We start from the raw sequence: 27,500 nt of genomic DNA, 5'->3' as shown, positions 1-27,500 counted from the left end.
TTAGAACATGACTACATATAGACGATCAAATCATGACTCCTTATAGACTTTCAGAACAGGGCTCCACATATAGATGATCTTATCAGGACTCTACTTGTAGGCTCTCTGAACCGGACTACACATATAGACCCTCTGAAGCGGACTCTACTTGTAGACTATCAGAACAGGACTACACATATAGACCCTCTGAACCGGCTCTACTTATAGACTATCAGAACAGGACTACACATATAGACCCTCTGAACCGGACTCTACTTATAGACCCTCTGAAGCGGACTCTACTTATAGACTATCAGAACAGGACTACACAGACCCTCTGAACCGGACTCTACTTATAGACCCTCTGAACCGGACTCTACTTCTAGACAGAGAACAGTCAGCTCTCAGCAGGACTCTCCATATAAACCCCAACAGCCAGGTCTCGAGGGAGGAGTTGATGAGCTGACTGGTGCATTTCTGCTGAGTTGTGATGATCAAGTCGTCCAGAACGCACTCTGTTGTTCTATTTGTTGTGGAATTCAGAAAGCATTTTGAAATGCGATCCGCCCCTGCACCTCTCGCAGTGCCAGTCACTTACTCAGCTAAATTATGAAAAATGTAGATATTCGTGTCCTGACGTAAACTATTTGTTCCTTTATCATTCTCGCTGCTACTGACCCTCTGTATCTGATTCTAGATGTGTGATCAGTCGGACGTTATTATATATACAGTACCTTCATATTAGTTACTGTACTGTAGCTTCACATAAGGCAAGGTAGGCCTGCCTTATGTGAGTTTAACTTCAGTTTCTGTACATTCACATGAGCCAGATAGGCCTGTCCAGTACTAGTCTGAACATTAGTTAGTGTACTGTACATTCACAGGGGGGAGGCTTGTCCAGTCCAAGGCTGAACATGAGTTATTGTACATTAACATTAGCCATGCTTGTCCACTGCTAGTCTGAACCATATTTACTGTACATTCACATGAGCCAGGTAGGTCTGTCCACTGCTAGTATGAACATTTCGGAAAGGATGGATCCCATTTTTCCTCACTTTTTCATTTATTGTGCATTTTGGTTCATTATTTTTCTCCTAAGCACCAAAATGTCAGAAAAATCACTGGTAAACTAAACGTTTCTTTCTGATAAAAACAGATTTATAAAGAGATGAGTAATAATCATGCAAGTTCAACACAGGTGCAAACATTTCCCTTGTCATCGGTCAGCTCGATGCGGTGTGTCCCAGATCACGGTTTTCATCTCTGTGGAGAGCAAGCACTTGTAAACATTTTGGAATGGAACGACTCACAGCTCGACTTCGACAACGGCCCACGGTGTGATGACGTCACCGCCCTGCCTACTGCTGACTGGACGGACTCCCTAACCCGATGGCACATAGACAACAACAACTCGATGATTGTCTCTGGTTTCATTCAAATTAAAATCACTAATAAAAAATAATGGCCTTTTTGTTTTTCAATCATTGTCTCAGTCACTGCTTGTTTTTTCACAAAGTGTGTCGCCCACATGGGTGGGGGGGGGGGGGGGGGGGGTGGACATTCAAGAAGAACCCCTCTGGACCCCCCCCCCCCACACGGCTCACGGTTCGAGTCCTGGTGGGGGGGGGGGGGGTTGGGGGGTAGGTCGAGGTAAACCAGTCCGCGTATAAAAGTAGTCCGGTTGAGAGGGTACAGATACATTCCAGAGGTCCCCCCCCCCCCCCCACCCCCCAGACACTGATCTGAGACGTAAAGCTTTGATTCACCAATCAGAGGAGGGCACCACTGAACCGAACCTCGCGGCTCAGTGGGGGGGGGGGCGACAGAGGGAGGGACGGGGGGACGGGGGGGGGGGGTCGTTGCTTTGGTGATGGAGGAGGAGATGGGGGGGAGGGGGGGGGGGGGCTCACAGCTTGGAGGGGCTGAGCAGCGAGCGGCTCAGGTCCTTGGCCTCGCCGGCCGTGCGCACGCGGTCGTAGCCCAGCACGGCCATGGCGTGGTGGCAGTAGTCCTCCACCTGCTTGATCTGCTGGATGCTCAGCACCGTCCTCCAGGCGCTCGCCGCCTGCGTGGCGTTCCGCGACGACACGATGAAGGGCTTGGACGAGGAGCTGGGCCCGCTCGTCATGTTCAGGGCGAACTGCTCGATGTCGCGGTTGGCCGTGAGGTTGGCGAAGCCGTAGACGCTCCGCAGGGTCTTCACCGGGTCCTCCACGAGGTCCTCGTAGCGCACCGCCATGTACCGCCCCTTGAGCCACGGCGGGGCCGCCAGGGCGGAGCGCAGCGTCCGCGAGGTGCGGTCGCAGATCACCTCCATGGCGCCGATGGAGTGGTAGTCCGAGCCGTCCTTCTTGTTGGCCTTGTGGCCCGGGTCCACGAAGGGGACCCTGCGCAGCTTGGGGTCCCGGCTGCGCACCACCTGCAGGTTCTCCCGGATCAGCCCGTGGCGGGACTTGATCCGGGAGTTGGCCACGGCGCGGGGGTCCCGCACCAGGTGGATCACCTTGAGGTCCAGCGAGGGGTCCTCCATCAGCGGCGCCAGCACGTTGACGTCCAGGATGCGGACGCCCTTGATGACCACGGTGCCGTACTTCAGGCACTCCTCCTCCAGCAGGCGCAGGCTCTGCGGCGGGCACTTCTTGCACAGCTTGTCGTCCACCATGCCCACCGCCTCCTTGCGGTAGGCCGAGCACAGCGGGTAGGAGCACACCACCTTGTTGAGCGTGGCGCCGAACAGCCCCAGCGACGTGAAGTTCTTGCCCCCGGGGCTGTTGTAGAGCTGGAACACCGAGAGGTCGCAGCGGTACAGCGAGCTCAGCATGTCCCGGGCGGCGCCCTGCAGCGACACCGCGTCCCCCGGGTACAGCTTCTGCCAGATGTGCCACATGGGCTCGTACAGGAAGAAGACGTGGGGGTTCTGGTTGAAGAGCTCGCCGAAGAAGGAGGAGCCGGACCTCCAGGTGGTCAGCACGTACACCAACTGCCGCTTCTTGGCCAGCGAGGGCCGGTAGAGGAAGCGGATGTCGGAGCGGCTCTGGTAGGACGTGCTCCTCATCTGGTGGTTGCACTGCTGCGGCTCCTTGGTCCACTTGTAGTTGGCCAGGTTCAGCATGGTCAGCACCAGCAGCAGGAAGTAGGCCATGAACAGCACGATGCGCTTCCGCCGGAGCACCTTCATGACGATGCCGGGCTGGGCTATGATCTTGGTGTGGTTGCGGTACGTCTTGAGCTTCCTGCCGTAGCCAGCATCCTTCTCCCAGGGCGCCGTCAACTTCAGCTGTTGATTATACTGTTTGCCTCTCATCTGGACTGGAAGCCTCCCCCGCGACCAGGGACTCCTCACACTCTCACCGACGATAAAAACGATGTATTTTATTCTACGAGAGAGAATACAGAGACATCAGCCAGTTAGATAACAGAGTCGCCGACTATTAGACATCACAAACGGAATCCACACAAGGCGAGAGAGGCGGAATTTAAAGCACTGCGGAATACCGTTGTTCACACACACACACCGAGGAGCCCAGGTTCCCGGAGGCCCATCCGAGACACCGCACCGCCGGTAGATCCACGGCCGCACGATAAAAACAAAGAGGCGTTGGAGGGAAGATCAGACGCCCTGTTTCGTCACGTTGGACGGAGGCATCTCTGCGCAGTCTGTCTGCTGCATCCCCGCTCACACAGCGCCGCTCGGGGGGAGACGATGTCCGCGATCCCGGAGACGATGAAGCGCCGACTGGAGAGGAGATGATCAGAGCACATGCAGCGCTGCTCAGCGGCACTCCAGCACTACACGCATCCTCCCAGAGCATCAGGGATATTTACCTCTTCCTGATCCCCCGTTCCTCCAGCTAATACAAACCGCTCTGCTTCAATCAGAACACAGACAAAGAACCGCCCACCGACCCACGTCATTGGCTATCCGAGAGGAGACGTGCTCAGTCCGCTCCCGGTATTGGTCCACACGACCGCCCGTCCCCCCGTCCCCGTCCCCCTCCCGCCAGAGCGGCGGTGACGCGGGGGGAGATGCTGTTGTTATGGTAAAGAGAGGTGGTCACCAGGGGCATCTTACACATCAGACGTCATGTCGCACGTCGCTCCGGTTGGTGACTTGTCTTTGATCACTCCCTCAGGCCTCCCCTGTCTCCGGTAACTCTGTCTTCATGGTAGACAATATACACGAAACGCTCAGAACCGACCGGGGTCCTCATGCACACATAGGCTTGTGATCATTGTCCGTCCAAATGTATCGCCCGTTAGCTTTGTGTGTATCCATGTTATGAATGAGAGGGGAGAGAAACACACATTGTTGACCGGCAGGAGAGACATCGGGGCCGTATCGGGAGCTCTGTGGATTTCAGACGGACTTGTTACTCCGTTATAATGCTTCAATAAAACCAGGGAGACACCGCCACCTGCTGGACGTTAATGGATCAATGTCATGTCTGCCTGCCTGCCTGCCGGCCTGCCTGCCTGCCTGCCTGCCTGCCTGCCTGCCTGTCTGTCTGTCTGTCTGTCTGTCTGCCTGTCTGTCTGTCTGTCTGTCTGTCTGTCTGTCTGTCTGTCTGTCTGTCTGTCTGTCTGTCTGTCTGTCTGTCTGTCTGTCTGTCTGTCGGCCTGTCTGTCTGCTAATCAAACAATCAATCATTCAAACTATCTATCTATCTATCTATCCATCCATCCATCCATCCATCCATCCACACACACACACACACACACACACACACACACACACACACACACACACACACACACACACACACACACACACACACACACACACACACACACACACACACACACACACACACACACACACAAACCCCCCCCTCCACACACACACACACACACACACACACACACACACACACACACACACACACACACACACACACACACACACACACACACACACACACACACACACACACACACACACACACACACACACACACACACACACACACACACACACACACACACACACAGCATAATCAGAATAGACAAAATACCTAATTCGAAAGATTTGTGTGTATATACAACGCATCTAGGATGTGATCAAACGGACCGCCCGAGGCATGGCGCCCGCGGTCCGCGCGCCACTGCAGAGCAGAGGTGAAGCCACGTTACGCAATAATCAATAACGCGCGTGCTGGGGAAGCAGTGGGCATGCGCAGTGGCTCCGGCGGCAGCAGCAGCATCAGGACCAGAGAGCTGCGTCGCGCGGCGATGCCAGGGAATGGTCTTGGTAAACAGCGTGAGGGACAGGTGAACCGCGGTGTTTCGTGGCGCGTGCAGAACAACTTACAAAACACAACGGAGATGCGCTTCCGGTTCTGCTCGAGCAGCTCGAGCGCGCCGAACACGGTGTTCATGCGAGCTTTATAGATGGTGTTATTGGTGCGAGCTCTCCAAAAGTCGTCTTCGGTGGGCTCGAGCCGTCCGGGCCCTCCTTCCCGACCGATCCCGGGTCCCATCTCACTGATCCCGGGTCCTACCTAACCGATTCCGGTTCAAGGCTGACCGATCCCGGGTCCTCTCTGACCGATCCCAGGTCCTACCTGACCGATCTCGGGTCACTCTACCGATCCCGGGTCCTCTCTGACCGATCCCGGGTCCCATCTCACCGATCCCGGGTCCTACCTGAACGATCCCGGGCCCCGGGGTTTCAGGTGCTCCAGGGGGGATGCACCTCAGCGTCTTCCCGTACTCTCTGTCCGTCGTGATGGCCGCTCTGTACCAGGGCGCCGAGTCCTCGTCGCCCGACACATTCCTGGCGCTGAAGGACGTGCGGGAGGTGAAGGAGGACACCACGCTGGACGAGAAGCTCTTCCTGCTGGCCTGCGAGAAAGGTGGGTGGTCTGTTGTTGTTGTTGTTCCGCCATGATGCACCTGCTGCTGCTGTGTCAGGTGGAAGGAGAGAAGGAGAGAGGGTGAGAAGGAGAGGAGGAGAGAAGGAGCGAAATGGGGAAGTAGAGAAGGAGAGAAGGGGAGAAGGAAGGAGGAAAGAAGGAGAGAGGGTGAGAAGGAGAGGAGGAGAGAAGGAGCGAAGTGGGGAAGTAGAGAAGGAGAGAAGGGGAGAAGGGAGGAGGAAAGAAGGAGAGAATGGGAGAAGGAGAGGAGGAGAGAAGGGGAGAAGGGAGGAGGAAGGAAGGTGAGAAGGAGAGGAGGAGAGAAGTAGAGAATGGCAGAAGGAGAGAAAGAGAGGAGGAGGGAAAGAGAGGAGGAGAGAAGGAGAAGGATCGCGTTGTGCAGGCAGGATAGCCGGCTGTTGTTTACCGAGGCTCGCGATCTACTCTGGAGATCAGCCCACGAGCGGGAGGTGGGACAGCTAGGAGGTAGGAAAGCTAGGAGGTAAGACAGCTAGGCGGTAGGACAGATAGGAGGTAGGACAGCTAGGAGGTAGGACAGCTAGGAGGTAGGACAGATAGGAGGTATGATAGCTAGGAGGTAGGACAGATAGGAGGTAGGACAGCTAGGAGAGGAGGTATGATGACTAGGAAGTAAGGTAGGACAGCTAGGAGTTAGGTAGTACAGCTAGGAGGTAAGGTAGGATTACTAAGAGGTAAGGTATGATGACTAGGAAGTAAGGTAGGAACAACAGGAGATGAGGTAGGATGATTAGGAGATGAGGTAGGACGACTAGGAGATGACGTAGGATGACTAGGAGGTGAGGTAGGACGAGTAGGAGGTAAGGTAGGACGAGTAGGAGGTAATGTAGGACAGCTAGGAGGTAGGGTTACTCGGACATGAGGAAGGACAACTAGGAGGTAGGGAGGATGACTAGGAATGAGGTAGGACGACTAGGAGGTAAGGTAGGACAGCTAGGAGGTAATATAGGATGACTAGGAGGTAGGTAGGACAGCTTGGAGGTATTAGGAGCTGATGTAGGGCTACTAAGACTTGAATCCGACGATTTGTGGAGTCATGTTTACTTGAATAGGTTGAATAGGATAGTGAATTGAGGGAGGACTGGAGGGAAGTTAGTGTGACCATATTTGGTCAGACTGGGCTCTTGTTGAATGTGTCCTGGTCGTGCTTCAAAAGCATAAATCATATCTGTGCTGTGTGTGGGAGCTGGCAGCTCCTCCGGAGAGATGCTCCTGTTCACCAGAACACATCTTGTTATGTCATCGCTTTGAGTTTCACACTCTCTGTGTTTTAATTTGAAGTCTGTTTAATCGTTCCTCCTCTCATGAAACACTGAAACAGCAATGAGCCAATAATAAATGGAAACAAAATTAAATAGATAGTTAGTTAGTTACACAGATAGATAGATAGATAGATAGATAGATAGATAGATAGATAGATAGATAGATAGATAGATAGATAGATAGATAGATAGATAGATAGATAGATAGAGAGATAGATAGATAGATAGATAGATAGATAGATAGATAGATAGATAGATAGATAGATAGATAGATAGATAGATAGATAGATAGATAGATAGATAGATAGATAGATAGATAGATAGATAGATAGATAGATAGGTGACTGTGTTTTTGGGTGGTGTCAGGTGACCAGTGACTGTGTTTTTGGGTGGTGTCAGGTGACCAGTGACTGTGTTTTTGGGTGGTGTCAGGTGACCATTGACGGTGTTTATGGGTGGTGTTAGGTGACCAGTGATGGTTTTATGATGGGCGGGGTTATGTGACCAATGACGGTGTTTTCGGGTGGTGTCAGGTGACCAGTGACTGTGTTTTTGGGTGGTGTCAGGTGACCAGTGACAGTGTTTATGGGTGGTGTCAGGTGACCAGTGATGGTGCTGTCAGGTGACCAGTGACGGTGTTTATGGGTGGTGTCAGGTGACCAGTGATGGTGTTGTGATGGGCGGGGTCATGTGACCAATGACGGTGTGTATGGGTGGTGTCAGGTGACCAGTGATGGTGTTGTGATGGGCGGGGTCATGTGACCAATGACGGTGTTTTCGGGTGGTGTCAGGTGACTTCTACATGGTGAAGAAGCTGCTGGGGGAGAAGCGCGAGGAGGAGCTGAACCTGAACTGTCTGGACGTGCTGGGGCGGGACGCCGTCACCATCACCATCGAGAACGAGAACCTGGACATCCTGCAGCTGCTGCTGGAGCACGGCTGCCAGGTACACAACCACACACACACACACACACACACACACACACACACACACACACACACACACACACACACACACACACACACACACACACACACACACACACACACACACACACAAATAGGCTATTGTTGAGTGTGCCTGGTATGTCAAGCTGTGTCATCTGTACTAAGTTAGTAATAGGGAGATCTAAGTTGTAAATGTCCCGCACACACAAATCAGGTTGTTAACCAGGCTACAGGTAAACCTCAGGTAGACGTCAGGTGTTGTGTTCTTGTGTCTGCAGGCTACAGGTAAACCTCAGGTAGACGTCAGGTGTTGTGGTCTTGTGTCTGCAGGCTACAGGTTAACATCAGGTAAACCTCAGGTAGACGTCAGGTGTTGTTGTCTTGTGTCTGCAGGCTACAGGTTAACATCAGGTAAACCTCAGGTAGACGTCAGGTGTTGTGGTCTTGTTTGTGCAGGCTACAGGCTACAGGTGAACATCAGGTAAACCTCAGGTAGACGTCAGGTGTTGTGGTCTTGTTTGTGCAGGCTACAGGCTACAGGTTAACATCAGGTAAACCTCCGGTAGACGTCAGGTGTTGTGGTCTTGTTTGTGCAGGCTACAGGCTACAGGTTAACATCAGGTAAACCTCAGGTAGACGTCAGGTGTTGTGGTCTTGTGTCTGCAGGCTACAGGTAAACCTCAGGTAGATGTCAGGTGTTGTGGTCTTGTGTCTGCAGGCTACAGGTAAACCTCAGGTAGATGTCAGGTGTTGTGGTCTTGTGTCTGCAGGCTACAGGTTAACATCAGGTAAACCTCAGGTAGACGTCAGGTGTTGTGATCTTGTGTCTGCAGGCTACAGGTGAACATCAGGTAGATGTCAGGTAGATGTTATCATTGTGGTCTTGTGTCTGCAGGCTACAGGTGAACATCAGGTAGGTGTCAGGTAGATGTCATCATTGTGGTCTTGTGTCTGCAGGCTACAGGTGAACATCAGGTAGACCTCAGGTAGACGTCAGGTGTTGTGGTCTTGTGTCTGCAGGCTACAGGTGAACATCAGGTAGGTGTCAGGTAGATGTCATCATTGTGGTCTTGTGTCTGCAGGCCACCGACGCCCTGCTGGTGGCCATTGACTCTGAGGTGGTGGGAGCAGTGGACATCCTGCTGAACCACCGGCCTCGCAGGTCCTCCAAGCCCTCCATCGCTGTAGGTCTACCTCTAACCTCTGACCTTTAACCTCTGAGTGTAACCCTAACCCTTACTATCTAACCCCTCACCCTCCTCCTAACCTTCCATCTCTCTAACCCCATACTAGGGCTTTGACTTATGCTCAAAAATCATATTCGAAGTTTGTTTGTTTATTAATATTAATATTCAAATATATTCGAATATTTATTAATAATATTTTGACCATTAAATGCCTTCAGTAAGACCTGGATTGGGCTGCGCGAGGTTTGTTTACCGGCGTTGCTATGGTTACCGGCCTTGCGTGTTCCAACGGTTTATTAGGTTTCTAATAAATCGCTGTCTAATCAATACTTCATTCACTGCCTCTTCCGTGGTCATTACAATATTATGAATAGACTGCGTCGGGTTCTCCGACGTCTCTCCCTCTTGGCCTGCCCATAACAGGTTAAGGGCTGCCTAATATTCGTTCGAATTTTGATTTATTTTTTGATATTCGAATTATATCCGAATGACGAAGTTTGGAGTCAAAGCCCTACCCCATACCCAAACTTTACCCACTACTTTCCTCTAACCTCAAACCATGTATTTAACCTAAACTGCTTATCAGGGTCTTTTGATATGTTCATGGTATTTTTATATATTTAAAGGGTAAATACCTTATATGTCTCTCTCTCTCTCTCTCTCTCTCTCTCTCTCTCTCTCTCTCTCTCTCTCTCTCTCTCTCTCTCTCTCTCTCTCTCTCTCCATTGATATACATTATAACTCTATGTCCCTCTTTGTTTATATACCGTTTACCTATACATTCAAGGTCTATTGATATGTTCAGGGTATATAAGTATATTAAGCTAATTGTTTCAATCATCAACATTGAGGGACATGACCGTATGAAACAGCTGTGACCCCCCCGCTGCAGAAACTGATGCAGAGGATCCAGAACGCGGAGTACTCCACCACCATGGACGTGGCCCCCGTCATACTGGCGGCCCACCGCAACAACTACGAGATCCTGACCATGCTGCTGAAGCAGGACATCTCCCTGCCCCGCCCCCACGCCGTGGGCTGCGAGTGCACGCTCTGCAACGCCAAGAACAAGAAGGACAGCCTCCGTCACTCCCGGTAAACTGCCGCTTTTCCACTGCATGGTACCAGCTCGACACGACTCGACTCGACTCGACTCGACTCAGCTCGCATTTTTTGCGTTTCCACCGCGAAAACATGGTATCTGGTACCTGAAGTGGCTGCTTTTTCTAGTACCGCCTTGCTCTAGGTTCCAAGCGAGCTGAGCCGATGCTAAAAGGTGACGTCGGCAGGCGGCCGGCCACTGATTGGCCAGAGAGTGTGACGAAGTCACGAGAGCGTCATGGCAACCATGCTGGTAACAGCCATAGCAGCGCCGCAGCCAACATATTCAACTTCTTCAACTTCTTCAACATGCCAGCTAATAATACGAACACGAATACCGTCGCATCGATGTCCTCCATTGTTGTTATGTGGGTTCTGTCCATGTGTGGGTTGCGTAGGTGTTGTTTGCGTCGCGTACAAAAATACGTCACGGCCCTTTCGCGCAGCCGACCGCGCCCACGTCCAGGAGGTACTATTTGCGGTGGAAAAGGACCCGTGCTGCTACCGTGTCGAGTCGTGTCGTGTCGAGTCGTGTCGAGTCGAGCTACATGTGCAGTGGAAAAGCGGCACTAGATTGGGCCGCCGACACTCCCTGTAAACCCAAAGACCGCGTTAAATTGCGATACCCTAAAGGCTGCTACACACCGGCCCAACTGGTGGCCATCTGAGACTCTGGACGAGATCGGGAACAAACAACAAATGTTGATGATTGAAACAATTAGCTTAATATACTTATATACCGTGAACAAATCAATAGACCTTGAATGTATAGGTCAACGGTAAATAAATAAAGAGGGACATAGAGTTATAATTTATATCAATGGAGAGAGAGAGACATATAAGTATTTACCTTTTATATATTAAAATACCATGAACATATCAAAAGACCTCTGATAAGCAGTTCAGGTTAAATACATTTTTAGAGGGTTTGAGGTTAGAGGGAAGTCGTGGGTCAAGTTTGGGTATGGGGTTAGAGAGATGGAGGGTTAGGAGCAGGGTGAGGGTTAGATAGTTAGGGTTAGGGTTACACTCAGAGGTTAAAGGTCAGAGGTTAGAGGTAGACCTACAGCGATGGAGGGCTTGGAGGACCTGCGAGGCCGGTGGTTCAGCAGGATGTCCACTGCTCCCACCACCTCAGAGTCAATGGCCACCAGCAGGGCGTCGGTGGCCTGCAGACACAAGACCTCCGAGGAGGATTTGAGCCATCGGATACTCTGATTGGTCGTGTGCTGCTAGGTTGTGTGCTGTGTTCTGCTAGCACGCAACCAGCGAATCAGCGCGGTGTGTGGGAGGGTCGGACCACCGCCAAGAAACTAGTGCAGAACGTACACGCTACTGTGTAGGTGCTAGTAGTCTCCACGGTGTGTTTCATTGCGACTTTTCTGCAAGTGGTCGGATGAAGGCAATTGGCAGTTGGTTTGAGAGAGAGAGAGAGAGAGAGAGAGAGAGAGAGAGAGAGAGAGAGAGAGAGAGAGAGAGAGAGAGAGAGAGAGAGAGAGAGAGAGAGAGAGAGAGAGAGAGAGAGAGAGAGAGAGAGAGAGAGAGAGAGAGAGAGAGAGAGAGATCTATAGTGTATAGATAAAGGCAGTTGGCCGTTGGTTTGATACTGGGTTGTGTGTAGGCCCCTTATGGGTGAAGTGGACATGTCTGCAAGGCTGCAAGCAGGGCTGGCAGACAGTTAAAGGAGTCTACACACTAAAGAAGTCGATTGGCCTCAGTATCAGACTACGGTGGCAACGCAAATGCAAACTATCCAAGGAGAATGTATAGAAATTCCTTTTCAATTGACTAGTAATTATACAAACAGGGTTTATATAATTTGTATATAATTGTATGTAATAGTTACGTAGTTATGGTTATGCCACGACAGTAGCATAACCATTGCAAGGTGAAGGTGAAGGTGAGGTTACCAAAGTAAAAGATGTTTAGTTAGGTCAGGCCTTCATCATCAGATTACGGTCGTACGGAGCATAGTTTGAAGTATTGAACATAGTTTGAATGCAACAAGTAGGACACGTTCGTCCATCACGTGTCTATTTTTACATGACAGTTAATAACTCAGTGCGTAATGGGTCTATGAGAGCACATGTAAACATCCTGCCTGTTAGAGCTGTCTCCCCAGGTTCATCTTCAGCTAAATTAAACCCGGGTTAGAAAGGTTCTCTCCTCATTTAGTGCTGCTTTTCTTCCTGGCTCCTGGTATGCAGCGCGCTGGAAACAGCCATGAATCAGACTGCTGTCAAACATACATTACAGAACACACCAGGGCATCCCACCAGCGCTTTGAGTCCCCAAAACGTCCTGAGATGATTAAGTAGAGACAGGCCTCTAGCCTGTAGTGGCTTGCGATCCTGTAGGAGCTAGCTATCCTGTAGAGCTAGCTATCCTGTACAACCTAGCTAGTGGGCAGAGCTTGTAGTATGTAGGGTGTAATAACTAGCCTGTAGAGCTAGACTGGCTGCAGGAACTAGCCTGTAGAGCTAGCTAACCTGCAGCTGAACTCGGAGAATCGTTGAATCAGAGACCTGAGCTGCTCCGCAGATGTTCCTCCCACGAGAAAATCGATAGTCCCTGCTCAGCTGCTGTGGGCCAAGAGGGGTCCCAGCACCTCCATCACATCTTTATCATCTATCTGTCTGTCTGTCTTTCTGTGTCTGTCAATCAATCTATCTATATAATTAACCAGAGATTGACTCCCAGCTCAATCCCAGTGTTCTTCTATATTATAGTTATACGATCAAATGTCTTCTTATGAATGTTCTGTTTGGCGTTAAATTAAGACAGTTCATCTCTTTATTATTCATTGCGTACTCAACACAGAATGATCTCTGCATATATAATAATAAAAACTGGACATGGGGAGAGAGACAGACAGGCTCCACACGGGGAGAGAGAGAGAGACAGGCTCCACACGGGGAGAGAGAGACAGGCTCCACACGGGGAGGGAGAGACAGGCTCCACACGGGGAGAGAGAGACAGGCTCCACACGGGGAGAGAGAGACAGGCTCCACACGGGGAGTGAGAGACAGGCTCCACACGGGGAGAGAGAGACAGGCTCCACACGGGGAGAGAGAGACAGGCTCCACACGGGGAGAGAGAGACAGGCTCCACACGGGGAGTGAGAGACAGACTCCACACGGGGAGGGAGAGACAGGCTCCACACGGGGAGATAGAAAGACCGACCCCCGCCGGGTTTGAACCGGGGACCTTGTTGCTTTGAGGCAGCAGTGCTAGCCACTGTGCCAGCGCGACCCCGGTGGTAGAGGCTGAACGTATTTGAGTACATTCAGCGTCATCATCTAGTGGTAATAAGCTCAAGAAGCGCATGGACATGAATGTCCGTTCCTCCAGGACACGGCTGCGCCTGTCTTCTCATCTCAACACGCCGAGGATTGCACAACGCTTTTCCTCCAACAGGATCTGAACCTCACTGTTGAGTTATTAGGTACAGCCAAGCTGGTCTGGGGGGGCAGCCATGAGTGTGTGCGGGGGGGCCGCAGCATGAGTGTGTTTAGGGGGGGGCCATATCCTAGGTCCCTTCTTCCATAAGGTCATCTAATATATATATGCATGAATGTAAGTATGTATGTATGACATGTATGTATGTATGTATGTATGTTTGTATCTATCTATCTGTCTATCTATCTATCTATCTATCTATCTATCTATCTATCTATCTATCTATCTATCTATCCGTCTATCCGTCTATCCGTCTATCCGTCTGTCCGTCTGTCCGTCTGTCCGTCTGTCCGTCTGTCCGTCTGTCCGTCTGTCTGTCTGTCTGTCTGTCTCTCTCTATTTGTATGCAGTATATCTCTGTGTCTCTCTCTCTCTCTATACCCAGTATACCTCTGTGTCTCTGTGCAGGTTCCGTCTGGATATCTACCGCTGTCTGTCCAGCCCGTCCCTCATCATGCTGACGGAGGAGGACCCCATCCTGAGGGCCTTCGAGCTCAGCGCCGACCTCCGGGAGCTCAGCCTGGTGGAGGTGGAGTTCAGGTACCTCCTCTCCTCCTCCTGCCCCTCTCCTCCTACACCTCCTACACCTCCTACACCTCCTCCTACTCCTCCTCCTACTCCTCCTCTCTTCCTACATCTCCTCCTACACCTCCTCTCCTCCCACACCTCCTCCCACGCCTCCTCCCACGCCTCCTCCTATACCTCCTCCTACACCTCCTCTCTTCCTACACCTCCTCCTACATCTCCTCCTAAACCTTCTCCTACACCTCCTCTCTTCCTACACCTCCTCCTACTCCTCCTCTCTTCCTACACCTCCTCCTACTCCTCCTCTCTTCCTACACCTACACCTTATTCTTTCCTACAGCTCCTCCTACAGCTCCTCCTACGCCTCCTCCTAAACCTCCTCCTACTCCTCCTCCTCCACCTCCTCCACCTCCTCCTCCTCCACCTCCTTCTAGTCCCTGTCCGCCTGCAGCCTAACAGGAGCGTGGGTTTGTCCTCCTCCAGGAACGACTATGAGGAGCTGGCCAAGCAGTGCAAGATGTTTGCTAAGGACCTGCTGGCCCAGGCACGTAACTCCAGGGAGCTGGAGGTGATCCTGAACCACACGTCCACCGAGGACCTCCTGGACAAGAGGGGCCTCCTGGAGGACCGCATGAACCTCAGCCGCCTCAAGCTGGCCATCAAGTACAACCAGAAGGAGGTGAGCCGCCATGTTGGACCAGTAGACCGCATGTAGGATCGCCATGTTGGATCTCCATGTTGGATCTGGGCACCATTTTGGATCTCCATGTTGGATCTCCATGTTGGATCTTGGCTGGTAGAACACTTGTTGGGTCTGGGCTGGTGGAGGACGTGTTGGATCTCCATGTTGGATCTCCATGTTGGATCTCCATGTTGGATCTGGGCTGGTATAGACCATGTTGGATCTGTTTCTGGTAGAGGCCATGTTGGATCTGGGCTGATAGAACACATGTTGGAATCTCCATGTTGGATCTGTTTCTGGTAGAACGCATGTTGGATCTCGGCTGGTAGAAGACATGCCTGGGTGAACCATGGGGTTTACTGGTCACCAGGCTGGAGGATGCCCCTCAGTCTGTCTCAGTCGCTCGGTCTGAGCTGAAGCTAGTTCAGATGCTCAGATGGTGCCTGGACGTCCGCCCCACTCGATGTTTACGGCGTAGCACGGTAGACGGGGGGGGGGCTTGGTGCGTGGTGTGATTGGGCTGTGTTCTACTTAACTCTGACAGTAATTACTTCCCCACCGGCCATATGACCAGACCCATTGCTACAGCACCCCATCAACAGGGACTCATGAACTAATGTCCTCTGATTGTAATCCAACACACGCTGGCTTTAATTAATCTACTGCTGCAACAGTAAATAGTTGAGTCAGTGAACTGTAACGTCTGCAATCTGTTGCTCGGTATGTGTTGTTTTCAAGTGTGGCTTTCCGACTTGGTCCTTCAGCCTGCAGACGCCAAACGCTAAGAGCTTGAAGCTCCGCCAGAATGTACTTCATGGATTGCTGAGCCTGGATTGTTTGTTAAACACAAAGTGACACAGCTAGCTGGATAAAGCAATCCCTCACTGCAAGGCAGAAAGCCAGCAGAATGCTAACCTACCCTCACAGTAGGGCACCAAGCTAGCAGAATTCTAACATCCCCTCACATGTAGGGCAGCAAGCTAGCAGAATGCTAACATTTCCTCGGAGTAAGGCAGCAAGCTAGCAGAAGGCTAACATTCCCTAACAGTAAGGCAACAAGCTAGGAAGCCCATAGCTGGCCGCATTCTAACATCACCACTCCTATCTTTTTCTTCTCCAGGTTTCTATGTAAGCAGCCTCGAGGAGTTGTTCTATACCTCTAACGTATCAATTTAAATGTGTCATAACTGCTTCAAAACAATCTGAACTTCCATATCTCCTGTCGTCTGCATTACTAAACAGTACAGTTAGCTATATTAGCTGTAATACGGTAATCTGTCGTCCCTCCAGTTCGTGGCCCAGTCCAACTGCCAGCAGTTCCTCAACACGGTGTGGTTCGGCGAGACGGCGAGCTACCGGCGGAAGCACACCTGTCTGAAGATGGCCACGGTGCTGAGCGTGGCGGTACTGTGGCCCGTGCTGTCACTGTGCTACCTGCTGGCGCCGCGCTCCCGCGTGGGCCAGCTCATCCACACGCCCTTCGTCAAGTTCATCATCCACAGCGCCTCCTACTTCACCTTCCTCCTCCTCCTCAACCTCTACTCCCTGGTCTACAACGAGGGCAAGAAGAACACCATGGGCCCGGCGCTGGAGATGATCGACTTCCTGCTCATCCTCTGGATCCTAGGTCAGAGGTCCTCATATTGTGTTAACACACACTGTGTAGTTCAGGGGTCCTCATATTGTGTTAATACACACTGTGTAGTTCAGAGGTCCTCATATTGTGTTAATACACACTGTGTAGTTCAGAGGTCCTCATATTGTGTTAACACACACTGTGTAGTTCAGAGGTCCTCATATTGCGTTAACACAATCTGGGTAGTCAAATGGTACTCATATTGTGTTAACACACTTTGTGTGGTGCAGAGGTCCTCATATTTTGTGTAGTGCAAAGGTCCCCACAGTGTGTATACTAGTCTTAGAGGTCCCCATAATGTCTCTGTTCAACACAAAGTGTGTATACTAGTCTCATGTGTCCCAATAATGTCTCTGTTCAACACACAGTGTGTATACTAGTCACAGAGGTCCTCATATTGTGTTAACACACTCTGTGTAGGGCAAAGGTCCTCATAATTTCGCTATTTAATACACACTGTTCATAAAATACTTTATAATGTATTGATAGATGGAAGAGAGAGAACAGATGTTCTTGTGTCAGCCATCATGTGTCCATAATGATAACAGGAAGAGCCTGTCAGATGATGATGACAGATGCCCTCGGAGAAATGGCTCCTCCCCTTTGCTCATCAGTGGCCAATGAGGGAGCTGGTGGCACTTCACTGTCTGCCTCACAGTATGCAGCACTACAAACACACTGCCAGACGCCCATTTAAAATCATTATGTTCGATCTGTCTGGCTGTGGTTAGGACAAACTGGTCTCTCCGTCCCAGCGCGGGAGAGATGAGTCGGCATGGTAACTGGAGGCAAATCATCGCCATGATTACCACATCGCCTTAATGAGTGCTGGCTAAAACCTCCATATACCACCACCTCGTCTCTTACATCTCCATATCCTGCCATCTGTCTGTGTTTCTCTCTCTGTGTCTCTCTCTCTCTCTCTCTCTCTCTCTCTCTCTCTCTGTCTCTCTCTGTGTGTGTCTCTCTCTCTGTCTCTCTCTGTGTGTGTCTCTCTCTCTCTCTCTGTCTCTCTCTCTCTCTGTCTCTCTCTCTCTCTCTCTCTCTCTCTCTCTCTCTCTCTCTCTCTCTCTCTCTCTCTCTCTCTCTCTCTCTCTCTGTCTCTCACTGTCTCTCTCTCTCTGTCTCTCTCTCTGTCTCACTCTCTCTCTCTGTTTTTCTCTCTCTGTCGCTCTCTGTTTGTCTCACTGTGTCTCTCTCTCATGTTCATATCCTTCAGTCTCTTCTTCCTCTGTTTTTCTCGTTATTGAGGAAGATCATTGTAGAGCTGATCAATGAAGAAATACAATATTATTTGTTATTATAAAAATATGAATATGTGCCTACCATGTGCACAAATATATACATATACATATTTATTCATTATTGGGATACTCCAGGAATGATTCAAGGAGCCAGACGGAGGTTTTCTATGCACTACCACGAATACCCACTAGAGGGTGAAAATTCCCCACATAAGTCATTTATTTACTATTCATTCAGACTTATAGCCACAGCGAGCTACAGCGTTGCAGATACATGTCATGAAGGTCAGGGGTCATCCTGCTGGAGGATGCCTACAGGTAGACTGCAGACATGGGGAATGGATCCCACAACCTCTGGGCTGGTTTGCCAGCCTGACCACTCCAGTAGGAGGTGTTAAAGAGGTTAAAGACTCAAGTGTTTAACAGTCAAAACAGTCTAAACATACGCGACTGTTGAACAGTATTAAACGGTTGAACAGTGTTAAACCCTGTTAAACCCTTGTGTGTTTAACAGGCTTAGACACTGTTCAACACACAAGTGTTGAACAGTGTTACACAATTTAACAGGGTTTGACACTGTTGAACCCTTGTGTGTTTAACACATCGGTTATGAAACAATGTGCTACCAAAAAATCACTTCAACTAAATCAATAATGCAATACTTGAATTTAATTTAACATTTTAACATTTTAACATTTGTGACAAAGTATTTGGCAAAGTATGAGGCATCTCTTAGCCTCATTGATTGTGTGGCTCATGGGTGTGTGCAGTTTCTGTCCTTATGGCGTGACATTGTAATCACCGTGTGATTTATTTATATTTATTTTATTTTGTATTATCTTATGGGTGTATGATTGATGGACACTTTATACTTTTCATTTCATCATTGCACACGCGCGTGTTTAACATGCAGCCGGTGCTCCCGTTCCCAGCGGCCGCGGCTGTGTGTGTGTGTGTGTGTGTGTGTGTGTGTGTGTGTGTGTGTGTGTGTGTGTGTGTGTGTGTAACGGGTCGTGCTGTGTGTTCTGCAGGCATGGTGTGGTCGGACGTGAAGCGCCTCTGGTACGAGGGTCTGGAGGACTTCCTGGACGAGTCCAGGAACCAGCTGAGCTTCGTCATGAACTCCCTGTACCTGGCCACCTTCGCCCTGAAGATCGTGGCCCACAGCCAGGTAGGTCCGCCCTCGGAGCTCCTGGGGGGCCCCCCACACCTGGAGCTCAGCCCCACCAGGAGAACCGCTGTAGTTAAACAGTGTGTGTGTGTGTGTTTATGTGTGTGTGTGTGTGTGTGTGTGTGTGTGTGTGTGTGTGTGTGTGTGTGTGTGTGTGTGTGTGTGTGTGTGTGTGTGTGTGTGTGTGTGTGTGTAGTTTAAGAACGTGGAGGAGACGGAGAGGAAGAACTGGGACGCGTTCCATCCCATCCTGGTGGCCGAGGGCCTCTTCGCCTTCGCCAACATCCTGAGCTACCTGCGCCTCTTCTTCATGTACACCACCAGCTCCGTGCTGGGGCCCCTACAGGTAACAGCTCCATGCTGGGGCCCCTCCAGGTAACAGCTCCATGCTGGGGCCCCTACAGGTAACTAGCTCCACCCTGGGGCCGTTCAGGTAACCAGCTCCGTGCTGGGGCCCCTACAGGTAGCAGCTCCGTCCTGGGGCCCCTCCAGGTAACAGCTCCGTGCTGGGGCCCCTCCAGGTAACAGCTCCATGCTGGGGCCCTTAGGTAACCAGCTCCGTGCTGGGGCCCCTACAGACAACAGTTCCGTGCTGGGGCCCCCACAGGTAACCAGCTCCGTGCTGGGGCCCCCACAGGTAACCAGCTCCATGCTGGGGCCCCTACAGGTAGCAGCTCCATGCTGGGGCCCTTAGGTAACCAGCTCCGTGCTGGGGCCCCCACAGGTAACCAGCTCCTTGCTGGGGCCCCTCCAGCTAATAGCTCCGTCCTGGGGCCCTTCAGGTAACCAGCTCCGTCCTGGGGTCCCTAGATCTAGATGTATGCTGGATAGATAAGCCGGTAACCTGATCTATCCAGCACACATCTAGGTGGACACGCCCACTTCTGCCTCACTTTTCCTAAAACAGGAGAAGGCTAGGGTTAGGGTTATTTTCTAACTTCTTGCGATGGCTAATCCCACTCACACCTGGCGGCATAATATCCCCTTTTTAAACATAACCAGCTCCTCTCAATTTGTCCTAGTTTTTCACCACCATTAAAATAATGATGATAATAATATGAATGGATACGTCGTACAAATGTGGTTCCCCGTTCAGGGGTTGTAAAATGGGGTCAACCTGAGTACGACTTCTGGTGGACCGTTTGTTATTGTGGCTGGATAATGATTCAAACCTCAGAGTAGAACCAGCCAGCTCTCAGAGTAGACCCCAGGTATGTGGTGAGGTCAACATTTCCTCACAAGAGATTTACTTCTAGTAAAGATGGCTAGGATGCTAGCTGGTATGATGAAAGCTGTAATAATGCTAACTAGCTGAGATGATGCTAGCCGTGATGATACTTTCCATTCCCCAAATCTTTCTCTCTCTCTCTCTCTCTCTCTCTCTCTCTCTCTCTCTCTCTCTCTCTCTCTCTCTCTCTCTCTCTCTCTCTCTCTCTCTCTCTCTCTCTCTCTCTCTCTCTCTCTCTGGTTGACATCAGTGTCTGGCTGTGCAGTGATTAACTCTGGAAATAGACGTGGCTGTTTGTTCTATTGACCACACCGATTAGATGACCAACTCACACATATACACACACTCACATATATACACACACTCATCTACACATCTATACACACCCATTGACTCATCTAGGAATCTTCCACACATCTAATAAACAGGCACAGCTACTTCTCTAATGAATGAAACATCTTATAAACAACACATCTAACTAACATCGACACATTAAACTAACATGTACTCATCTAATAAACATGTACACATCGAACTAACAAATACACATCAAACTAACATCTCCACATCAAACCAACATCTACACATCTAACTAACATGTACACATTTAACTAACACCCACACATCAATGTGAAGTGTGGGTGTGTGAGATGGTCTCGCTGTCAACAACTCACACTCTGCTTTATTTATGGAACCTTCTATCACACAGCCTCCAAAGTCCGCCCCACCGAACGCACACACCGAACGCACACACCGAACGCACACATCAAACACACACACCCAACACACACACACCAAACGCACACACCACGTGTACACAGACGCTGAGTGGGCGTGGACGTGTGTGTGGGTTTCAGCCATGAATGTTTCCCTCATTATTCACCTCTTAGCCATGTTCCTCTACACACACGCACACACACACACACACACACACACACACACACACACACACACACACACACACACACACACACACACACACACACACACTGTGTGTGTGTGTGTGTGTGTGTGTGTGTGTGTGTGTGTGTGTGTGTGTGTGTGTGTGTGTGTGTGTGTGTGTGTGTGTCTGTCTGTCTCGTCTCAGAACAAACACTACAGGTCAACTTAAGCTCAAACTCCTCGTCCATCTCCTCGACGCCTTGTGTGTGTCTGTGTGTGTGTTTACACAAATAATCATTTACTGCCACTTTGTTTGTGTGTGTGTGTGTGTGTGTGTGGGGGGGGGGGGGTTACTGTTATATTTGTGGATGTACGGAGGAACTAGTCACTAGCCACTCGTAGGTCACTAGCAGATTAGCTGATGCTATAGCTAGGAGGTAGCTTATGTTATGACTAGGAGCCAGGTAGCTCATGCGATAGCTAGGAGGTAGCTCATGCGATAGCTAGGGTGTAGCTAATGCTATGGCTTGGAGGTAGCTAATGCTATAACTTTGAGGTAGCTAATGCTATAACTAGGAGGTAGCTAATGCTATATTTAGGAGGCAGCATGTAGATGTATCTGGGCCACGGCTAACATCTTACAGGTGTAGGGTTTGTGTCAGGATCCAAGATGCTAACACATGTACCTTCATTCAGGAGGTATGGGCCCCACATGCTAATACCCGTCCCTTCATTCAGAAGGTATGGGCCCCACATGCTAATACCCGTCCCTTCATTCAGAAGGTATGGGCCCCAGATGCTAACAGGGCCCCAGATGCTAACAGGGCCCCAGATGCTAACAGGGCCCCAGATGCTAACAGGGCCCTGGGTGCTAACAGGGCCCTGGGTGCTAACAGGGCCCCAGATTGCTCACAGGGGCTACCTTCACTCAGGGTCTTTCCTTCCGGTCCCGGTGCAGATCTCCATGGGCCAGATGCTGCAGGAGTTTGGGAAGTTCCTGGGCCTGTTCCTGCTGGTCCTGTTCTCCTTCACCATCGGCCTCACACAGCTCTACGGGAAGGACCACAAGGACCCCGACAAGAACCCCCCCGACTGCCAGGGGATCTTCTGCCAGCAGCAGAGCAACGACGCCTTCCACAGGTAGGAGCGTCGACACAGTTAGGGCCCTGTGATCGGAAATGCTATCGTCACATTCTGTTTCTCTGAGTGCCATGGAACGTGCCTGTTTTCCTGACCCCTTCAGGGGAAGGTTGGACAGGCCGGGGATCGAACTGATAGGGCATACCATCTGGTTAACCAATACTTTGTTTTATTGGGGGGCACAGTTGCTCTCAGGTTTGTGGTGAAGTGTTTGTTCTATGATAGTTGTGGTTATTGTACCTTTATTACCCAAATATTTTACCCTAATTTTTACAAGTTTGGATGACTCGTTATGCTATACAGTTTAAACTGATTGTGATTGACCTGGTGCGGAAATTCCCACCACAGCCCCATACTCTAGTTTAGGCTTGTGGCGTGTGGCTCAGGGGGTAGAGCGGGTTGGCTGGTAACCGCAAGGTTGCTGGTTTGATCCCCGGCTCCTCCTAGCATCGAGTGTTGAGGTGTCCCTGAGCAAGGCACCTCACCCCTGACTGCTCCCGACGAGCTGGCTGTCGTCTTGCATGGCTGACACCGCCGTCGGTGTGTGAATGTGTGAATGTTTGGCAGTATTGTAATGCGCTTGGAGTGGCCACTGGTTAGAAAAGTGATAGATGCATTCCGTTTACCATTGAGGCTGAGACCTTCTGGTCCAGGTGTGGACTAACAGTGGTGTGTCCGTGGTACAGCTTCATCGGGACGTGCTACGCCCTGTTCTGGTACATCTTCTCGCTGGCCCACGTGGCTCTGTTCGTGACGAGGATCAGCTACTCGGAGGAGCTGCGGTCGTTCGTGGGGGCGCTGATCATCGGGACGTACAACATCGTGGTGGTCATCGTCCTCACCAAGCTGCTGGTGGCTATGCTGCACAAGAGCTTCCGCCAGATCGCAGTGAGTACCGACCGGGAACCACAGAAGAAGAGATGAACAATAGCAGGTACCATAGCTAGATCCAACCCTGAAGTAGAGAGGAACAATAGGTGAGCAGGAACCATAGAAGAAGAGATTAACAATATGGCCAGGTACCATAAATAGATGAACCCTGGAGAAGAGATTAACAATATGTGAGCAGAAACCATAGAAGAAGAGATTAACAATATCTGTGCAGGAACGAGCTAGATCTAACCCTGAAGTAGAGAGGAACAATATGTTAGTAGGAACAGGAGCAAAACAAACTTTAAGTTTCTTTTATAGCTCTTGCCCTTCTTCCTCTGTTATTTAGTTTCCCACAGAGGCTCGGTTGTTGTTTTGGATGAAATGGGATCCGCACAATTTTCCTGCATTTAATCCAGCAACCAGTGGCCGTTTATGGCGTTATAAAAGGGCTCCAATCCAGAACATCTGGAGCGCTTTCACACGCGCACACTTTTCACACGCTGTTAACAGCTTAGACACGCCACAGGGTGAATAATATGTGGAAAACATTCCAGAGCCCATGTCCCATATCCCCAGCATATTCACGTTGTGCCTCGGAATTCTGCAGAACCACGAAGACAAGGAGTGGAAATTCGCCCGGGCCAAACTCTGGCTGAGCTACTTTGACGACAAGTGCACCCTGCCGCCCCCCTTCAACATCCTGCCCTCGCCCAAGACCCTCTGCTACCTGCTGACCAGCATGAACAAGTGGGTCTGCTCCCACACCTCCAAGGGACGCGTGAAGAGACAGAACAGCCTGAAGGTGAGGAGGAGGAGGAGGAGGAGGAGGAGGAGGAGGAGGGGAGGAGGAGGAGGAGGAGGAGGAGGAGGAGGAGAAGGAGGAGGAGGAGGAGGAGGAGGAGGGGGAGGAGGAGAAGGAGGAGGAGGAGGAGGGGGAGGAGGAGAAGGAGGTGGTGGAGGAGGAGGTGGAGGAGAGGGAGGAGGTGGAGGAGGAGGAGGTAGAGGTGGTGGTGGAGGAGAGACTGATTGTTGACCTAACGTTTTGGTTGATTTGTGATGGATGTCCTTCCTATTTGAGCCACCTATTTCAGTAGTTTGCCCAATTTGTCCAAGTCCTATAGCCTCTGTATTTGTCTCTGGACCCCCTGTAGCCCACTGAGGCAGGCACCGTAAGTCAGGTGCACCTCTCAAAGTACATGCTGAGGAGGTGTGCTTATATATATGTATATATACGACACATCATCTTGAAATGAAAACCAAATAACACATTTTAAACATCCAAGAATATATATAGCCGCTCCGGCAGGCGTAGGGACCTAGGGCGTCGCCATGACGACTGTTCAGGCAGGTGTAGCGACCCAGGGCGTCGCTATGACGACCCCTCCACCGAGACGTAGCGACCCAGGGCGTCGCCATGACGACCCCTCCACCGAGACGTAGCGACCCAGGGCGTCGCTATGACGACCCCTCCACCGAGACGTAGCGACCCAGTGCGTCGCTATGACGACCCCTCCACCGAGACGTAGCGACCCAGGGCGTCGCCATGACGACCCCTCCACCGAGACGTAGCGACCCAGGGCGTCGCCATGACGACCCCTCCACCGAGACGTAGCGACCCAGGGCGTCGCCATGACGACCCCTCCACCGAGACGTAGCGACCTAGGGCGTCGCTATGACGACCCCTCCAACGAGACGTACGAGGGCCTGACCCGCTGTGTGCCTCCTTGCCGTCCCCAGGAGTGGAGGAACCTGAAGCAGAAGCGCGACCAGAACTACCAGAAGATCATGTGCTGCCTGGTGCACCGGTACCTGACGTCCACGCGGCAGAAGATGCAGAGCACGGACCAGGCCACGCTGGAGAACCTCAGCGACCTGCGCCAGGACCTCTCCAAGTTCCGCAACGAGATGAGGGACCTGCTGGGCTTCAGGACCTCCAAGTACGCCATGTTCTACCCCCGGAGCTGAACCCCACAACCTCCGGAGGTCTCTGGAACTCGTGGACTCACTGAGTATGTTGTATCCCCAGACTCAGGCCGGCCGCATGGCATGAAGAGTTCTCTGAACACTCGTCTTGTTACCGTTTGAATTCACAGGATGGGTTGTATATCAGGAATGACTAGGATGCAGCCAAACTATTGTATTATTATGAGGTCTTTATAGTGAGGTCTGAGGTCTGTAGTGTGAGGTCTGCCTTACCAGGACTGCGTTACGAGGTCTGTATAGTAAGGTCTGCATCACAAGGTCTGTATTACAAGGTCTGTATTACAAGGTCTTTATTGCAAGGTCTTTATTACCAGGTCGGAGGTCTGTAGAGTTGGGTCTGTATCACCAGGTCTGTTTTTGAAGTCTGTTTACGAGGTCTGTATTACCAGGTCTGCATTTCAAAGTTCTGCATAGTGGTATCTGTATTATGAGCTCTGTATTACAAGTTCTGTATAGTGAGGTCTGTTTTATGAAGTCTGTATTATATTATATTGTTACAAGGACACAGAAATCTACTTTTATCTGATGCATGAATTTCAGTTAGACAACGAGGAAGATGGCATTCGAGGATTTTATTTGGCAGGAAACAATGAACTTTAAATAACTAGCGCAGACTTTTTCATATGAAAATATTTAATTTAATCTCTTTACTTTTTAAACGGTTAGAAATAGGCTGGCAGAGAACCTTTGCATCTATTAAATAAAACTTTTGCTTCAAAAGAACCTTGTTTATTACTAATCCAAAGGATCCTATATAAAATCTATTGCACATGTTACCATAATAAATATCTCCCATGTCCAGCTAAAATACATCTGACATAGTTTACTCTCATATTCAAAGATAAATAAAGCGTCCGTAAGGCTTTCACCAGGTCTGGAGGAGCTGAGGGGAATGATGATGATGATGATGATAATGATGATGCAGATGTGTCTGTGGAGACTCCTGGGAGTGTGAGACATGGAAAACTGACTCACGCCACCACACGGAACACACACGCATCCACACACACTCATCGAGGCCTCAGTACTCCAGCCTCGCTGAGACCCCCTCTCCTTAACCAAGTCGAAGCCCACGTCTGGTCTGTCGTGTTAAAGTCTCCCCTCTGCTCCTCTCTCGCTGGACTATTGACGCACATCTTATCTTACCCTGTCGGATAACAGTGTGAGGGCTAAACAGAACATCTACAGTAGCCTGGTCCCTATCACAGAACGAGAGATGGCACTCTGTCCTGACTTAGGATATTATTGGAATGAATTGATTTCACCACGTTTTTATGTAACGTTCTAAACCTATATATCTATACGTTCTACCTGAATATGCAAGTGTGTAGACTGAGCTGCGAGGAGGGTTCTATATGATATGTTCTCCAGAAGATGTGTTCCCCAGCAGGTGTGTAGACTGAGGGTTCTATATGATATGTTCTCCGAAGATGTGTTCCCCAGCAGGTGTGTAGACTGAGGGTTCTATATGATATGTTCTCCAGAAGATGTGTTCCCCAGCAGGTGTGTAGACTGAGGGTTCTATATGATTTGTTCTCCAGAAGGTGTGCAGACCGAGCTGTGAGGGGGATCTAGGTGTAGGTCGGGGCTCCAGCTGTGAGCCGGTAGGCCTCAGCAGTGTTGGGTCTTCAGGCCGCTCAGCTCCTTCTGGTTGCGGGTCTTGAAGGCGGTGACCAGGTGCTGCGGTCCGATGGTCCCCCGTCCGTCTTCATCCGCCTGGCCCATGAAGAGGTAGCTCATCCCTGGACACACACACACACACACACGCACACACGCACACACGCACACACGCACACACGCACACACGCACACACACACACACACAAACACACACACACACACAAAGTCCCAGTTTAGCTCAGGAGGTAGAGCGGGTTAAAGGTCCCATGACATGCCACTAGGTGTGTTGTGATTAGCCGTTACAAGCCGTTTGGGAAATCTGCCCCTTATGACAGCACAGGTGGGCGTGTCCATCAGTCTACCAGCCTATCCAGTGGACTGTAGCAAACGTTGCTCATCTATCCGTCACACATCTAGGTGGACACGCCCACCTGTGATGTCATAAGGGGCAGATTTCCAAAACGGCTTGCAACGGCTAATCACACCACACCTGGTGGAGGGGTCGTCATAGCGACGCGCTGGGTCGCTACGTCTCGGTGGAGGGGTCGTCATAGCGACGCCCTGGGTCGCTACGTCTCGGGACGTCATGGGACCTTTAACTCAAACCGAAAGGTTGCTAGTTCGATCCCCGGTTCCTCCTAGCCGAGTGTCGAGACACCTCACCCCAACTGCGCCTGACGAGCTGGCTG

At 50.8% G+C, this 27,500-nt stretch overlaps 3 protein-coding genes across 7 annotated transcripts in view; 1 reads left to right on the top strand and 2 right to left on the bottom strand.

Moving 5' to 3' along the window:
- Window positions 1-1,023: 1,023 nt before the first annotated feature.
- chst2b (carbohydrate (N-acetylglucosamine-6-O) sulfotransferase 2b) lies at window positions 1,024-4,402 on the bottom strand. Of its 4 annotated transcripts, none has more exons than XM_060045499.1 (3): window positions 4,052-4,402; window positions 3,475-3,715; window positions 1,024-3,356 (listed from the first exon to the last, which is right to left on the bottom strand). In XM_060045499.1, exons 1-3 carry the CDS (start codon window positions 4,053-4,055, stop codon window positions 1,886-1,888), a joined length of 1,716 nt encoding a protein of 571 aa, XP_059901482.1. In that variant the 5' UTR covers window positions 4,056-4,402; the 3' UTR covers window positions 1,024-1,885. The 4 variants fall into 4 exon arrangements, with proteins under 4 accessions (XP_059901482.1, XP_059901484.1, XP_059901483.1 ...); XM_060045501.1 differs by lacking the exon at window positions 4,052-4,402 and adding an exon at window positions 3,805-4,026 and having other exon boundaries at window positions 3,495-3,715; XM_060045500.1 differs by lacking the exon at window positions 4,052-4,402 and adding an exon at window positions 3,805-4,025.
- Window positions 4,403-5,146: 744 nt separating this feature from the next.
- Window positions 5,147-25,914, top strand: trpc1 (transient receptor potential cation channel, subfamily C, member 1). Of its 2 annotated transcripts, XM_060045496.1 has the most exons (13): window positions 5,147-5,831; window positions 7,924-8,078; window positions 9,163-9,264; window positions 10,160-10,362; window positions 14,236-14,367; window positions 14,836-15,031; window positions 16,325-16,661; window positions 18,946-19,085; window positions 19,282-19,431; window positions 22,154-22,335; window positions 23,022-23,223; window positions 23,816-24,010; window positions 24,946-25,914. In XM_060045496.1, the coding sequence occupies exons 1-13, from the start codon at window positions 5,666-5,668 to the stop codon at window positions 25,171-25,173; spliced, it is 2,388 nt and encodes a 795-aa protein (XP_059901479.1). In that variant the 5' UTR covers window positions 5,147-5,665; the 3' UTR covers window positions 25,174-25,914. The 2 variants fall into 2 exon arrangements, with proteins under 2 accessions (XP_059901479.1, XP_059901480.1); XM_060045497.1 differs by lacking the exons at window positions 5,147-5,831; window positions 7,924-8,078; window positions 9,163-9,264; ... (4 more) ...; window positions 18,946-19,085; window positions 19,282-19,431 and adding an exon at window positions 19,603-19,752.
- The window catches only part of pcolce2b (procollagen C-endopeptidase enhancer 2b), a 9,208-nt gene continuing 7,454 nt past the window's right edge, over window positions 25,747-27,500 (bottom strand). Inside the window, exon 9 of the mRNA XM_060045502.1 lies at window positions 25,747-26,933. Within this exon, the coding sequence (XP_059901485.1) occupies window positions 26,803-26,933 (131 nt within the window). The 3' untranslated portion in view covers window positions 25,747-26,802. The remainder of the gene's footprint in view (window positions 26,934-27,500) is intronic.

This window comes from Gadus macrocephalus, chromosome 23 (genome assembly GCF_031168955.1).
Source record: "Gadus macrocephalus chromosome 23, ASM3116895v1".
Taxonomy (NCBI): Eukaryota; Metazoa; Chordata; class Actinopteri; order Gadiformes; family Gadidae; genus Gadus; species Gadus macrocephalus.
Note: the sequence above shows the minus strand (reverse complement) of the source record. Positions and strands in the feature narration are given on the sequence as shown.

What these genes read in the sequence shown, in the direction of transcription:
- chst2b (XM_060045498.1), bottom strand. Translation starts at nt 3,791, where the DNA reads ATGCTCTGGGAGGATGCGTGTAGTGCTGGAGTGCCGCTGAGCAGCGCT. An exon ending in GTGTGTGTGTGTGAACAACG is followed by an intron (nt 3,357 to 3,474) that starts GTATTCCGCAGT and finishes TCTCTCTCGTAG; the next exon opens with AATAAAATACATCGTTTTTA.
- trpc1 (XM_060045496.1), top strand. Translation starts at nt 5,666, where the DNA reads ATGCACCTCAGCGTCTTCCCGTACTCTCTGTCCGTCGTGATGGCCGCT. An exon ending in TGCTGGAGCACGGCTGCCAG is followed by an intron (nt 8,079 to 9,162) that starts GTACACAACCAC and finishes TTGTGTCTGCAG; the next exon opens with GCCACCGACGCCCTGCTGGT. An exon ending in AGATCGTGGCCCACAGCCAG is followed by an intron (nt 19,086 to 19,281) that starts GTAGGTCCGCCC and finishes GTGTGTGTGTAG; the next exon opens with TTTAAGAACGTGGAGGAGAC.